Source organism: Vicia villosa, unplaced genomic scaffold (assembly GCF_029867415.1).
Source record: "Vicia villosa cultivar HV-30 ecotype Madison, WI unplaced genomic scaffold, Vvil1.0 ctg.000412F_1_1_3, whole genome shotgun sequence".
Classification (NCBI taxonomy): Eukaryota; Viridiplantae; Streptophyta; class Magnoliopsida; order Fabales; family Fabaceae; genus Vicia; species Vicia villosa.
This window is the reverse complement of record NW_026705189.1, coordinates 301,489-318,675: the sequence shown is the minus strand read 5'-3', so window position 1 is coordinate 318,675 and position 17,187 is coordinate 301,489. Positions and strand designations below refer to the sequence as shown.

The 17,187-nt window shown below is 33.8% G+C and overlaps 2 protein-coding genes across 2 annotated transcripts; both read left to right on the top strand.

Annotated features, from left to right (window-relative positions):
* Positions 1-1,120: 1,120 nt before the first annotated feature.
* Positions 1,121-2,621, top strand: LOC131627910 (uncharacterized). Its single transcript, XM_058898761.1, has 2 exons — positions 1,121-2,117; positions 2,530-2,621. Exons 1-2 carry the CDS (start codon positions 1,121-1,123, stop codon positions 2,619-2,621), a joined length of 1,089 nt encoding a protein of 362 aa, XP_058754744.1.
* Positions 2,622-4,822: 2,201 nt separating this feature from the next.
* LOC131627904 (AP2-like ethylene-responsive transcription factor AIL5) lies at positions 4,823-7,926 on the top strand. Its single transcript, XM_058898756.1, has 7 exons — positions 4,823-5,502; positions 5,694-5,776; positions 6,307-6,404; positions 6,489-6,562; positions 6,660-6,710; positions 6,832-6,908; positions 7,036-7,926. The coding sequence occupies exons 1-7, from the start codon at positions 5,036-5,038 to the stop codon at positions 7,707-7,709; spliced, it is 1,524 nt and encodes a 507-aa protein (XP_058754739.1). The 5' UTR covers positions 4,823-5,035; the 3' UTR covers positions 7,710-7,926.
* Positions 7,927-17,187: the final 9,261 nt, after the last annotated feature.

Here is a 17,187-nt window from a genome sequence, read left to right as displayed (position 1 = left end):
GAGGATTTAATCCACTAATCGCACGGATTACAATGGTTTTCCACTTAGTCAGCAACTAAGTCTTCCAGAGTCTTCTGATCACACACTGATCACTCCAGGAACAACTGCTTAGATACCCTCTAAGACTTTTCTAGAGTATACTGATCCACACGATCACTCTAGTTACAACCTGCTTAGATAACCTCTAAGACTTCCTAGAGTATTCTGATCCACACGATCACTCTAGTTCCTTACAACTTAATGTAATCAATTCTAAGAGTATTACAATTGCTTCTTAAAAGCGATAATCACAAACTGTGATATTTCTCTTAACGTTTAAGCTTAATCTCACTAATATATTACAACAGCAATGTAGTGAGCTTTGATGAAGATGAAGATTCTGAGCTTTGAATTTGAACAGCGTTTCAGCAAGTTAATTTGAGTTGTTTTGGTGCAGAATCGTTAACCTTGCTTCTCATCAGAACTTCATATTTATAGGCGTTGGAGAAGATGACCGTTGAGTGCATTTAATGCTTTGCGTGTTCCGTACAGCATCGCATTTAATGTTATACGCTTTTGTCAACTACCTCGAGCCTTGTTCACGCTGTGTCTACTGACGTAGCCTTTAATAGCTTTTAACGTTCCTTTTGTCAGTCAGCGTAGCTTGCCACTTGTACTTCCTTCTGATCTGATGTTTGTGAATACAACGTTTGAATATCATCAGAGTCAAACAGCTTGGTGCATAGCATCTTCTGATCTTCTGACCTTGAAGTGCTTCTGAGCGTGATACCATCAGAACTTCAGTGCTTCTGTTCTCTTGTTCTTCTGATGCTTCCATAGACCCATGTTCTGATTCTGCTTCGACCATCTTCTGATGTCTTGCCAGACCATGTTCTGATGTTGCATGCTGAACCCTTTGAGACAAAGCTTCTGAGCGCTGAATTATGCGTACTCTTTATATATTTCCTGAAAAGGAAATTGCATTGGATTAGAGTACCATATTATCTTAAGCAAAATTCATATTATTGTTATCATCAAAACTAAGATAATTGATCAGAACAAATCTTGTTCTAACAATGAGTATTCTGGTTACGAATGCATAGAACTGTATGTTACTCTACCAGAAGTTCAACCCACGCAAATGGTTGAGTCACAAGTCATTGATGCACTTGGAGACGAGCAAGCAGAGGTCGACGTTGTAGATGAAGAAGAAGAAGCACCGGAAATAGAAGTTGATAACCTGGTAAACGAGGAAAGTGAAGATGAACCGGAAGTTGTTGTACCACGAGATCAAGTGCATATGCCTCCAGTGCACATGAGGAACCTGAATTTTGATGGGGATGACGAACCATCGTCTGATATTTTCTATGATCCATACACCCAAACAGATCAACGGTTAAAAGTAGGAGACAGATTTCGTTCTAAGGAGGCATGTATCATGGCCATAAAAAGATTTCATATGGCAAACAATGTTGATTTTAGAGTTGATCGCGCCAATGTCGAAAGGTACAAAATTTACTGTAGAAACACTGATTGTGGATTCAGGTTGCATGCATCATACAGGAAGAGAAATGACTCATGGGTTATAGGATATATTTCCCAAGATCACACATGTGTTAACACAAATGTTTCACAAGATCACCGTAAGCTAAGTTATGACATCATTTGTCAAGAAATCTTGCCTCTAGTTGAAAAAGATCCATCGTTAAAGGTGAAAACGATAATCTCTCATATCGTTGCAACGTACAACTACACTCCGTCTTATAGAAAGGCGTGGCTGGCGAAGACCAAGGCGATCGAAGTTGTGTATGGAAATTGGGAGGATTCGTATAAACGACTCCCACATTTCTTATATGCACTTCAAATTTATGCTCCTGGAACTGTTACTATTTTAGAGACCCTTCCGGCGCAATCTCCAGACGGAACATCACTTCAAGGAAATGTGATATTCCACAGGCTCTTCTGGGCTTTCCGCCCATGTGTACAAGGATTTTCATATTGCAAACCAATTCTTCAAATAGATGGAACTTGGTTGTACGGAAAATATAAAGGCACCATGTTGATGGTTGTGGCTCAAGACGGAAATAGTAACATCTTTCTTGTTGCTTTCGCTCTTGTGGAAGGAGAAACTGCTGGAGGTTGGGGTTTCTTTCTCAGAAATCTTCGGACACACGTTGCCCCCCAACCTGGACTTTGCTTGATTTCAGACAGACATGCTGCCATCGAGAGTGCGTACAACAATCCAGCAAACGGGTGGCAAAACCCTACATCAACGCATGTTTACTGTATTCGACACATCGCACAAAATTTCATGCGGGAGATAAAGGACAGGGCTCTTCGGAAGACTTTTGTCAATGCCGGATATGCGTTGACTCAACCGACGTTCCAATATTATCGCCAAGAAATTGTAGCGGCAAATCCAGATGCAGGCAGATGGGTAGACAATCTTGCTAGAGAGAAATGGACCAGATCATACGACAACGGGAAGCGATGGGGGCACATGACTACGAATCTTGTGGAGTCTATGAACGGAGTGTTTAAGGGCATCAGACACCTTCCGATTACTGCCTTGGTGGAAGCAACATACTATAGGATGGCTTCTCTTTTCGCAAGAAGAGGTGAGCGTTGGAATGCAGTTATAGAATCCGGACAATTATGGAGCGAAACATGCGTCAAATTCATGAAAGAGCAATCTGCCAAAGCCAACAGCCACATTGTGACATCTTTCGACCGATTCAACCGGACCTTCAGTGTTAAAGAAACGATTGACCATAACGAGGGCCTTCCGAGACAACAATACAGGGTTCTTATAAATGAAGGGTGGTGCGATTGTGGAAAGTTTCAAGCCTTTCGGATGCCATGCTCTCATGTAATTGCAGCATGTTCGTATGCGCATCAAGATCCGTTAGCACTTTTATCTCCCATTTACAAGGCGGATACCTTGCTCGGGGTGTACAACAACTCATTTCAAGTGATGGCAAAGGAGGATTATTGGCCTGCGTATGAAGGGGACGTGGTTTGGCATAATGATAACATGCGGAGAAAGAAAAGAGGTCGCCCGAACAGCACTCGGATCACAACCGAGATGGATCATGAGAAAATGGTACGAAAGTGTAGCATATGTCGTGAAGTCGGGCACAATAGAAATACATGTCCTAACCGTGGATCAAATTCCACCAACAATTAGTTGTATGTCTTTTGTATTTTGTATCTTTATTTTTATTGATAATGTTTTTGTATTTGTATTAGTATTAGTATTTGTATTTGTATTTGTATTTGTATTTGTATTTGTATTATCCTTTATTAAATCAACTATTTATGTCTTTGTCTCGTAGTGAAATTGTCTTCATGGCCCATACTGCCACTCTTTATTTTGGACAGTCAGTCAAATACGCATGCTTTCTTCTAGTCCCATCAAGTCAGTCATTGATCAGTGTGTCTGCATTTATCGTACATGTTAGGCGTGCTTGTAAACAGTACGCAACATCATTACTTTTTTTTACCCACTACTATTATAAATTAGGGGCTCCTATGGTTGAGTTTACACACAGATACACAAACTCCAAATACCAAACAATCACACAAACACAACCATGCCTCGCCGGACAACCATTAGGCCAGATGGATGTCACCGGACAACAGAGTTGCCGCCCCGGAGATCAACATGGCGTGCCGAACCTGAATCGGAGTATCGCAGAAGGACCGGACATGTCATATTCTCACCCGTCAAACCTCCCATGCCGGTTATGTTTTGGAATATCTCTTCCGTCGAGCAACTCAAGAGGACTCTCATGAGATTTTTAGAGGGGGAGTACGAAGTCGACGAACAAATAAGAAGCATCAAGAGGCTTAAAACAAGGGCTGATGATGTGACTGGAGTAACGATAACTTTCTGGGATAACGTGGAATACGACATTGATGCCATTCAAATGATGCATGGACCTAATGACATTGTTTTAACCGTGGTGATTTCTTAGATGTTTTAGTTTATCTTTTTCTGTTGGTTATTTTCTATGTACCTTTTAATTAATGAATGAACTACTCTTTTCCGTGGACGCTCGAGTTAGCTGATTCACTGATCTTATATGTTGCAATTTAATATATATATTTTTTTAATACTTTAAAATAAAAACAATTTTATTGATAAATAAAAAAAACAAAATATAATTTATTTATTTATGTTAAAAACAGTTTTATTAATAAATAAAAAAAATTAAAAAAAATTAGTATATAAACATTTAAAAAAAAAAAGAAAAAGAAATGTGCATAGGCGCCACCCTAGGTGGCTAAAAAGGAAAAAATGTACATTGATGCCACCCTGGGTGGCGCATAGGTTAGGAGAGATTACTCTTTGGCGCTACCTGAGGTGGCTCTTATGTGGAGACCACCTCTGAAACTTGGTCATACAGGTAATTTTTCTGAAAAGATGATTTTTGGTGTAAATAAATTATTAAACATGGTTATTTGGATTTTTTTTTCAGATAAAAAAATAGAAATGAAGATAAAGTATCTCTTAACATATTAGTAAGTCATTGACTATGTATCGATTATAAATTAAATTATCACTTATCTTGTAGTAGTATTTTATAACCAAGATAGTTTCAATGAAAATAATAATTTGAAATAATTCATTCAAGATATAAACATACAATGTAAAATCTAACTAAGGAAGGTTGGTGGTGAGTTGACAGTCAATTACCTCACACATTAAGAGGTGGATAAAATTTTAATAAATTTCAACGTATAACACAAATAAATGTTGTATATATAGTACTAGTACAAAAAAATGATCATAGAAATGAAAGAATTCTTTAAGATTGTTGTGTGGGATATTTACACCTACAAACCTCGTTTTTCGAGCAACCCTAAGCAAGCAGGAGAGCATAAGCATAGATGAGTCATTTTCTCTCTCTTGACCACCTCTATATCTGTGTCATAATCTCACACTTCTTCATCAACCTTTCTTCTCTCTCATCTCACACATAGATAATAGATTCTATACAATTTCGCAGTTTCCAAAGAAAACCATCTTTCACCTTCATATAAAAAAACAACTATGGACTCATCCTCCTCTTCACCCCCCACAAACACTAACAACACCTCCCTCGCTTTCTCTCTTTCCAACCACTTCCCTAATCCTCCACACTCCTCTTCCTCTCACCTCTCTCTCTTCCACTCCTTCACCCCTTATCCTCCCTCAACTCCATCTCTCACCCTCACAGGCTCGCCGGAGCCAACTGACAGAGGAACCACCAACCTCTCCATATTCAGCGGCGGAAACAAGCTCGAGAATTTTCTAGGAAACTCCACCGCCACAGCAAGAACCACCGCCACCACATATGCACCCACAGAACTTCACCGTCTTTCCACCGACATATACGATTATGAACTGAAAAAAACCATAGCCGCTTGCTTCCCTCATGGCTACCCTACCGAACCAAACTCCGAACCTCCAAAACCTTCCCCCAAGAAAACCGTCGACACCTTCGGCCAACGCACCTCCATTTACCGTGGCGTCACCCGGTAAATATATATTAATATATATTTATATTTACCGCATGCTTATGTTTCTGATGTCTCTGCATAACTGATGTCTCTGCATAACTACTTAATAGAAATATCTATAGCATGTTTTGTTTGTAATCTTTATACACATGAAAAATAATAAAAATATTTTTTGATATTTTTAATATTATTTTTGTTATTATTTTTAGACATAGATGGACGGGAAGATATGAAGCTCATTTATGGGACAATAGTTGCAGAAGAGAAGGACAAAGTAGAAAAGGAAGACAAGGTATAACAATATGCTATAATCTTGGGATTAGGGTTTCAAAATTTTGAATTTAATGCTTGTGTCTAACGTGCGCTGTGATGCACACGAGCAAAGTGGGTCCACGAGATCTAATGTGTGTGACCACTGACCGGAATAAATGGGAGTTAAAGAATGTGTCATTGTTTTCAAATTTCAAATCTCAATGTTAAACCTCATCTCAATCGAACGGTTCAGATTAATTCACTTCCATGCACAACTGTACTAGATTATTGTTACTCCGTTTTAGATTATTCTGACTGTGCTTTTTTTCTTTTGTACGTGGTGAATGATTGCTGATTCGTGTGATGTGAACTTTTGCTTCAGTTTATTTAGGTGAGTTAGTACTTTTGTTGACCAGATCATCATTTTGTTTTAGCATATTCCAACTTCATGTTATTTATTGTATTAATGATAATGAATTTGAATAGTAGTTTGTTTTTTTTAGATTCAGATTCTACTCAAGTTTAAGTAATCATTTTTTGGTCATAAAATTGAATTTTTGTTTCTTGTTGTTTATTTAGGTGGATATGATAAGGAAGAGAAAGCAGCTAGAGCTTATGATCTTGCTGCTCTCAAGTACTGGGGTCCAACTACCACTACCAACTTTCCAGTAATAAAGATTACCTTTTTTTTTACTACTATATGCGCAAATAAATAAATAAATAATGATCAATATTTTTGTTGCAATTCTCAGATTTGCAACTATGAGAAAGAACTTGATGGCATGAAGAACATGACTAGACAAGAGTTTGTTGCTTCTCTAAGAAGGTTACATTTTATTTTCGAAATTCTTATATACAATTAATTTGATATGGATTTTATGAATAGTTTTTATGGACATTTTGATTTTCCTTTGTATTTATAGGAAGAGCAGTGGTTTTTCAAGAGGAGCATCAATTTACCGAGGAGTAACAAGGTAAGAAAATTTACTTTTAAAAGTTATTGAATAATTAATAAATTTGGTCCGGGCTCGTAGTGGAGTGAATAAAATAGGAGTATTATTAAATTTGAGATATTGAAGATTGAATTTTTTGCAGACACCACCAGCATGGTAGATGGCAGGCAAGGATAGGTAGAGTTGCCGGAAACAAAGACCTTTACCTTGGCACTTTCAGTATGTTCTTATCCATATATTCACATCATTTTCGTTTCTTTTCTTTTTTGGCATTTATCAAGTTATAGTAATTTATGATAATATTTTGATAATGTTCTATAACTTGATAATTTCTTAATTTACTTAGGCACACAAGAAGAAGCTGCTGAAGCTTATGATATAGCAGCAATCAAATTCAGAGGACTAAATGCAGTTACAAACTTCGACATGAGTCGCTACGACGTAAAAAGCATCGCGAATAGTTCTCTCCCCATAGGCGGTTTATCAAATAAAAACAGCAAAATTTCTACTGATCATTCTTTATCAGAAAGCAAAAGACTTGATGTTGCAAGTATATCAGATGAAAGAACTCCATCCACAGCCTTTACAATAACTCAGCAGCCTTCAAATTCTACATTAAGTTTCGCGATTCCGATAAAACAAGATCCTTCTTCAGATTACTGGTCCAATATTCTTGGATTTAATAGTAATAATAGCAATAATAATCCTAGTCATGCTGTTCTTCCATCTTCAACACCCTTCAACATGGATTTTTCTTCGCATGTACCTTCGAATACAAATGGCGATAACAATGGAGGCTTTTTCAGTGGATCAGTTGTTCAGCAGCAACAAAATGGAAACAATTCTTCTTCTTCATCATCATCATCGTCATCTTCAACAAGTTCGATTCCATTTGCTACACCGATATTTTCCTTAAATACTACCAATAGTTATGGAAACAACTGGATCAATAATGGACACACATTCCAAACACATGCAAAATCAAGTCAGTTTCAAACACCAATATTCGGAATGGAATGAGCTCATGCACCAGATAGAAAAGAAGATGAGAATCTGTGCATATAATAATAATAATAATAACAACAAATGATGAAAGTGTTGAAGGACAAAGTGATGTAGTGATGGTAACATGCAATAGAAGCAGAAAAAGATAAGGACTAGTCTTCAGTAGTTTCATGAGATAGCTATGTTGCTGACACTATGTACTACTAACTCAAAGTTCCTTTGTTTGTTTTAAGTTTTGATTTCTTGCTTTGATTTTGAATTTTTTTTGCGTTTTGTCCCTGTTCATCAACTTGCCATATACGTGAAAGCATTCAATGCTTGTGTTAGCATAAAAAAAATAGTTTGCATCAAATTAGGTGTATATTTTATTTGTTATATAAAGAGAAATGTTGAGAACTGTTGTGTGACGTAGAAAATGTAGAGATAAAGATAATATTCGTTGAGTGTTTGACGTTTATTGTGAGTGGGGATCTCTTTAATTTGGGTAGCTGGATTTGTTTCACATGCAAGAGCACACGTCTCTGTACACTATGAAGTCAGAATCATTCATTAGCTTTTACTACAGTAGTACTTTTTATTATACTAGGAAAATAATAAATAAATAAATAAATAAATAAATATTTTATTTTTATTATAATTATTGGAGTTTTCACATGATACAGTGCATTGCACGTTTTTTACTTGAGTTTTAACAAATGTGTGGTCAAATAATGTAACATTTTCTTGACAAAAAAATAACGTGACATTTTCTTGACAAAAAAAATCTAACATTTTAGCTTAATAAATTAAGAGTCTACAATTAGTTATTATTGAATTAATAATTTTAATTAATTAAATAAGAATAATTAGATTCTTATTTAAAAATTAATTAATTAATTAAATTTATTTTTATATTAATTATATTAATTATTAATTATTAATTAATTAATAAATTTGTTAAGTAGAAGTTCAAATATGAAAATGGATTATAGAAAGACACATTTCAAATAATAGAATCATAATTACCATTATCTTATATATAAAATATGGTCTCTAATATAACTATAGTCACCATAAAAAACACTATTCAAAACGGTTGTGAAATGCATATTATGACGGTCTTACGTTTCGTTATTATGTAGTGTGTAATTAGAAATATGTTGTTTTCTATCACGAGTGTGTTTAGGGGCGGAGCCAAGGCCTATCTAGCCCGGGCAGACGCCCGGACTCAACCTCTATTTTCTTTGTACTCCTCCAATTTAATAATCGATTTTTAGACAAAATTAGGGGCAAAATTATGGACAAAATTAGTAAAAATAGGGTGTGAAAATTAAAACAGATGAATAATCAAGGGTGTAAAGTTTTTGCCTAGACTGCATAAAATTCCTGGCTCCGCCACTGAGTGTGTTACCGTGGTCATCAAATAACACTAAAGTGTCAAACTTAATAATATGACACATTCGATAACTCTTCACCACATGTCTGTATAATAAAATTTACCGTTAGATTGAAAGATATTATCATATAGATCACGCTAATAAAATTTTGCACCAATAAAAAATATTAGATATGTTAAAAATTAACGGTTTTCATGAAGTTTTGTAAGACGTTAGTTTTTATGCATCTCGTTGATATGTCAAATGATTTTCGATTGATGTTAAATTTTATAGACAGATGTATAAGATAATAGCTTTCAATCCAACGGTAGATTTTATTATACGGATGAGTGGTGAAAAGTCATTAAAGATGTCATGTTACTAAATTCGAAACCCAACAACTACAATTTAATTAAAATATAAAATTTACATTTCACCACGGCTATAAAAGATAACATTTATGGTATGTATACATGAGTTTATTATAATATATGTGTCCCTTATTTTTCCCTACACCTCATTGGACATATACGATCATTTAAATTGATGTAGAATATAATCTGAAAAATTAAATTATTCTTGAAAAACAAGTTAAACAAACCATTAATTATTTTTCGAATTTCATGCATCTTGTAACTCCTCTCTCGCTCTGTAACACAGAGAATTTGATTCAATGACCTAAGTTCTTCATAGCAACGGTTCCTTTTTTTCTAACTTATTTGTAAAAGCATCAATTTGTTGACTAATTCTAGAGCTGTCAAAATGGGCCCGGCCCATAAGCCCGTCAATTTAGTGCGGGCTGGACCGCAGATACCTTAAAAAACACGACCCTGTCTTTTTGGGCCAGTCCACGGGCCTATGTTTTTTATGGGATGGGTCGGGCCAAGCAGGCTTCAGGCTTACCCATTAAACAAAGATTGTGGTAAATTTTGGGGAAAAAAGATTGATATAAGATATGATTTCATAAATGTGTTTTCAAGTGATAAAGTAAAGTTAAAGAGGATGGAAATATATTTTTAAGATGATGTGATCAAGGAAATGGTTGTGAGATGGAGAGAAAATTTGATAAGTATCAGTGATAATATTAAGTTACTTTGTACTTTTCCATGGATGATTTTGTGGTATTCATATATATATATATATATATATATATATATATATATATGGATAAATATTTTAAACATCGCTTATATGCATTTATGATGACTCTCTACTTATGTTGTGTTGCATTTATCCATTACATCCTTTTTATAAAATTAAAACTATAATATTAAAATACGGGTCGGGCTGGCCCATCGGACCGCACGAGCCTTTGAAAAACGGGTTGGGCTCATTTTATGTGGCCCATTAAGCAATTGGGCCGAGCCGAGTCAACCCATTTAAACACGTTGGCCCACCGGGTCGAAGCGGGTTGGGCCAGGCCGACCTATTTGACAGCTCTAACTAATTCGAATTCATCATCATCACTATCATCGTAATAATCATCAAATAATGATGATGATGATGATGCTAGTGACGATGATGAGTTTGAATTAGTCAAAAAATTAATGCTTTTAAACTAGAAGAGGAGAAATTGTTGCTATGAAGAATTTATGACATTGAACAAAATTATATAGGTTAAAGAGCGAGATATGCATTACGAGATGCATGCAATTCAAAAAACCACTACGACAAATAATACGATTCACCTTAGATGCTAAATGCAATTAACCTCGACTACAGAAGCGAGGTAACAAAGTGCAACATGAAAAGTATCAATTTTATTCATCGGTTTTTAAAACATCGAGGAGAAAATGTTTATACACATGAGTTCGAAGCCCAACTTCTGCACTTTTAATATTTTCAAAACTAGCGCATCATACCTATCGATTTATCAAAAACACCGAGAAGATTGCTTCTTTTTTTAAACTCGTTACAAACTATATAATATTAGTAAAGTAATTGTTTATTCATAATATAACATTGCTTACACAGAATATTTATGTAAATATATCTAACAATTTTTGAATCTGATTCATCGTCATCACTGTTGGCGAAGATCAGATGTTGGATCATCGTTTTATTTAAATGTCGAGAAAGATAAAATGTTAGATGCAATATATTTTAGATCCCTTTTGCATTTATTTGTTTCTAATATATTAAACTAAAAAATGATTAATTAAAATAATGAATATATGATTATTGAAGAACACCGTAAAAATTGATTATTGAAGAACACAAACCTTGCAATCCATCGTAGAGAACTTTATCAAGTTTTTATTCTTCAAAGTTTTCATGTTATAGGTTTCATTAACAATTATTATATTCATAATGCTTTTATAAAGGATGTCAATTAGGTTTCACGCAGATCACTAATGGAAGTATCTTGAGCGTTGACACTCATGAAATGAACAACACATATTTGTTTAAGGACGGTGATAAATATATCCTCAATTATCACGAAAAAATTTTACCCTTGATATTTGACAAAAACCGAGGTAAAAAGTGTATAAGTTTTTTTATTTTATTTTTAACATTACATTGTTTACATAGTAACTGTTATTCTTGGAGAACAACACATCTTTGTTGAAATCAAGATCCTGTCGGATACATTTTGTATTGTAATCCATCATAGAGAACTTTTACAATCTTCTTTAAGTTACAAAATTTCATTATCTTGAGCAAATATTATCAAGGAAAATACTTTTATAATAAAGATATATAGTGGTGGATGTAGATAGTATGTTGTGGATTGATGCATTGACAATAATTTGAGCGTTTTTCTTTTAAGAATGTAAGGTAGAAATTTGTTGTTGTAGCTTTGTATCATTATTCCTCGGTTTTTATTTAAAAAACCATAGAAAAACCTATTTTCTTTTTTAAATAGAAAAATTAAATAAAATAAGTAAGCTCCTCGATTTTATAAGAACACCGAGGTAAATAATATATTATTTTAAACATTACATTATTTACACAAAATATTAAAAAAAATCCATATTCATCGTCATCGCTCCAGTTCCAAATTTTGTTGAATATATCTTTTTAATGGTTGAATATCCTTCTTTGTTTAACTTGAAAGCAGAAATGTTTTTATGCACTTACACTCTATCATAAGGAACTTTTCCAATATTATTTCACAGAAAATTGTTTCAGGAATACAACACCAACAACACTATGTGAAATAAATTGCAAGGGCAGAAAAAATATTTTGTTTCAGGATAGACTAACATTAAATATTTTTTCTGTCTTGTAATCCATCCCAAAGAATGATGCACACTAGTTTGGGGGACAACATATAAGTTAGGATTAGAGTAAATTTGTTTAACAATTATTTTTATAGTAAAATCTTATTATTTTATCTCTCGGCTATTAAGGAAACCGAAGGAATAGATCAATTAGTTTTCACTTATAAACAAATAAAAACATAAACTGCAATAGTTAGGATTCGAATCATGTTAGAGTTATTCTTTTCCTCGGCTATATTAAAAACCAAGGGAATATGTTGTTTTTATTTTTATAAGAAAATAAAACACGGTGCGCCTTGACATAATACCTTAGTTTTTTTTCTGGATGAGGTGAAAGTTTCGTCATGAAGTGTATTAGTTGTAGTAGTGGACATTAATTGATCTAAGTTGGTTTTCAAATATAACTTAATTTTCAAATTATTATTTTCTAAATCAATTTAAATTAATGCATGTTCAGTGAAGGGTTTGTGAAACAAACAATCTACATATAATATAATAAACTCAATTGGATCTTCTGTTAATCTACATAAGAAATTAATGCTGTAAGAGTCACAAAATCAAAATATTTCTAAGTAGCAAGAAGGTTTTCTCTTGTGACTTAGTAATATTTACTACAAGAAAAAGTGTTATTTGCCAGGGGTAAAACCTCAAACAAAAAAATTACGTTGCTTGGGGTAAATCACCTCGCAAAGTACAAATTTTGTTTACAAAAAAAATTATATTGTGGGGTTATCCCTAGCAAATTAGAAAGAGCGAAATTTTGATTTTTGAAAAAATAGATTGTGAGGGGTAACCCATGGCAAGCAGAAAATGGCGCCAAAGTGTTATATCGTCAGTCAGATATTGTAGAGCATTGTGAGGGGCTGACCCCAACCAAACCGAAGAAGTACAATTCTGAGGGGTAACCCCTTGTCTGTGGGGACAGCATGCGTCCCATCATCGCAGTGTTCAAACTGCGCGTGCAGGGGGCATTTTTCAATGCCTACACATTTCGAGGGGAGCCCCGTCGCAGATTATTTTGTTCATTAATGCACTTATCCGTTCCATCGCTTCAAGTTTTCCTTTAAATCTTCCTTATCTTTCCATTTTCATTTGCCGAGACAATATTTCTTTCCCATTCCCATTTTCTCTTCTTGCTCTCAACAACAACCAACTTAATCTAAGGTAATTTTACTTCCAAATATATTTTTATTATTTATATTTATTGTTTTTCAAATTTGTAATGTAATTTTTTTTTCATTTTTTTTTTGTGTTTCATGTACCAATTGGCTTATTTAGAGGAGCAAGATTTTGGAGTTAAACACCAAATATACAATAATTTGTTCATCATATTCAAATACACATTATAAATTTTCGGAATTTTTGTTATACATTATTTTTTTTGTAGTAGATTTATGTTGTATATATGTATATTTGTTTGGTGCGACTCATGTTGTGTTATATATATTTTAAAACACAATATATATACTGTAAACTATTTATTCAAGTAATTTTATAAAAAAAATCGAAATTAAAATTTAATTTTCAGTTTATTAAAACAAAATATATATACTATAAATAATTAATTTTTTAAATTTTTTAATTTTTTTTCAAAATTAGAGTGCAATATACAATTTATTTATTTGAAAAATAGAATATTTATTTAAAGGTTAAAGTTTTTTACAAAATATTTATTAAAAAAGTAACTAAAGTTTTTTAGAAAATAGAATATTTATTAAGAACATGATAGTTTGTGTTTAGGAGTAAAAACAGGTTTATATTTAATAACATGATAGTTTATGTTTAGGAGTAAAAGCAAGTTTATGTTTAGAAAAAACTCTAAAAAAATAGTATATAATTTTTAAAACAATACGTAAATATATTTAGAAAGTTTGTTTGATTAGAATAAATAGGTAGATATATTGTTTGGTTAAATATATATTTTGAAAGTATGGTTGAATAATTTTTAAAACTAAGTAAATATATTTAAAATTATATGTTTAATAAGAATAAATAGGTATATTGTTTGGTTAAATAATTGTTAAAAAAATTATTAAAATTAGGTAGATATATTGTATAAAAAATGCATTCTTACAATTTGTCAGGGACTTAACCCCAAGATAATTGAAAACACTTGCAATTTGCGCTTAATTCCAAGTAAAAATCTGACACAACATACTGTACCACTTTGCCACACGACACACTACTCTGGGTGGTAGATGGGGATTTGTAATTTGTGAGGGGGGAAGCCCGAAGCAAATATGTGATGTGATACACCCCTCACAAACATTTTGTGATGGCCTGTTTTACTAGGGAAACTTTCCCCTGGCAAAATACTTTGTAGTGAGGATTTTTTCACTTAGTGAGGGGTTTAACCCCTGGCAAATAACAATTTTTCTTGTAGTGATTTTATTCTTGTTCTGAGAAACATTTATCAAGAAGAACAACATACAACAAAATTAATCAACATTTATCAACAAAACAACAACAACATATCAACTCATAAAATGTTTCACGAACGGATCTTTTATTGAAAAGATTCGTAGAAAATAAAGACGAAGAAATGATCTACTTATCTTAAAATAAACTGAAGTTGATCTACTTTTTGTTGCTATGAAGAAAAATACAAGGTAGATGAAGCTTCCACAATAGCTTCATTCTTCTTGTATTGTTTCTCCATAACAGCACAAACCATTTGTGAATCACACTTATTCTTTATGACTTAGTAATATTTTGTTTTTGTTCTAAGAAATATTTATCAACAACAACATACAACAACATTTATCAACAAAACCAGAACAACATAAACAATATATCAACTCATAAAATATTTCACGAAAGTACCTTTTATTGAAAAGATTCATGGAAACTGAAGATGTTTTTCTTGTATTGTTTCTCCATAGCAACACAAATCATTTGTGAACCCTACAAGTCAAAAAATACCATATACCAAATGTAAACAGTGTCATACATAGAACTGAGATAACAAAAAATATCATGCAAGATGAAAACTCTTTGTAATAAAAAATGGGACTGTAAAAAAGAAAAGAATGAAAAACAAAGATCAAGGAAAGTACATATACACATAAAAATGGAAGAAAGCGTATGAATAATATGGAAGAAAACTTATGAAGAAGAAGAAATATAAAGTTTATGAAGTTGATTACCTTTTGGTATGAAAAAGTTTATGAGGATGAGTTCGCTGCATGTGGGAGAAAGGGATTTTACATATTCTATAATTCTCAAAGGTCTGTCAAGGAAACCGGAATTGGAAGAAAGTGTGGCGGACAATGAATTAGGATTGATTCTGGAGATCCTGCCTACTTGCAACTCGTCAGGTGCCTACCTCGAGTTGCCTACTTGTAACTCGGCAGGTCCCTACCTCGATTTGCCTACTTGCAACTCGACAGGTGTCTACCTCGATTTGCCTACTTGCAGCTCAGCATAATTCTACCTCGAGTTGCCTACTTGCAGCTTGGCAGGTAGGGGTGGCAAAACGGGTCGTGGCCCGCCGAGCCGGCCCGCGCACCCGCCTAAAAATGGCGGGTTGGGTTGACATTTTAGGCTCGCCGTCCGCCATAGCCCGCCCCCGACAAACCCGCCGCCCGCCATAGCCCGCCTCGCCAAAGTCCGTTGCCCGCCAAAACCCGCCGCTCCGTCAAAATCCGCTATTTTTTAAGTTAATTCTACTAATTATAACTTTTGATGGTTTTATTTTATACATTTATTTGTGAATATATGCAATATTTTTAAGTAAAATTTATTTAAAAATGCTTTATAAATAATTGTTCTAAAAACTATGTGAAAAATCTAATTAAAATGTAAAAAAATATATTAAAAAAATGAAAAAATAAAATAAAAAAATTGGCAGGCAAGTCCGCCAATCCGCCACCTTGGTGGGGCGGGCTAGGTTTTTATGCCTATCTCAATTTGCGGGCTTGTCCGCCCCGCTCTTTTTTTGGCAGGCATACGACGGGGCGGGGCGGGCCTCCCGCTTTGCCACCCCTATTGGCAGGTGCCTACCTCGAGTTTCCTACTTGCAGCTCGGCAGATGTCTACCTCCAAATCGGCCTCGGCGGTTACACACATGCCAAAGGTTGCTACTGTTACGGAGGTTATGATTCCCTATTGATGAAGTTAGTTACAAACGTTACAATATTTATGGGCGGTTACAACGGTTACAAGGACGATTAATGATCATTAAAGACCAAGGATTTCACTATAAATAGGGCTCCCGATCGAGAAATAAGAAAGAAAATCCTATTCTTGAGCTTGCACCACTTGCACGACTCTAATCCCTAAAGCGAATACTTACAAACTCTTGTGTGACTTCGCCGAAATCCTCTTCTGGGAAGTAATCTAAAATGTTTTGCAGGAACATAGATGTTAAGGATTTGTTTTGAGATGTTATCAAGTTTTAACACAAAATAGTCGTCACTCTCAAAACCGTAATATATATAACTTATCAACATGGTTGCGGACAAAAATCGTGATAAAATGTAAGCATTATTCACAACGATTTCTGGTAATAACTGTGGTAATAAGTATTTTAATAATAATAATATATTTATATGACTATAAGAACAAACCCTTTTTATTGTTCATAAAGGGGTTTTTCACCGCCGTAGATAAACTCTAACCATCATACAACGTAATATATCTACAAAGGCTTTTGAGTCCTCCTGCCATTGAAGTAGAAATTTACATTCCACTATTTTTTTTACTAGTACAATAGATTATGATCTTCAATTTACCGTATGTAGGAAAATAATCTCTTCTTTCCATCTTAAGAGAATTCCAAAAGACATTATAAATATCAATTGATAAATAATTCCACAAGTCATAAGTACATTTCTATGACTGTTTAGAGGTTTTAGTAATAAAGTATATGTTATTATGTGTTGAACATCCATAATTAATTGGTTATTGATTTAA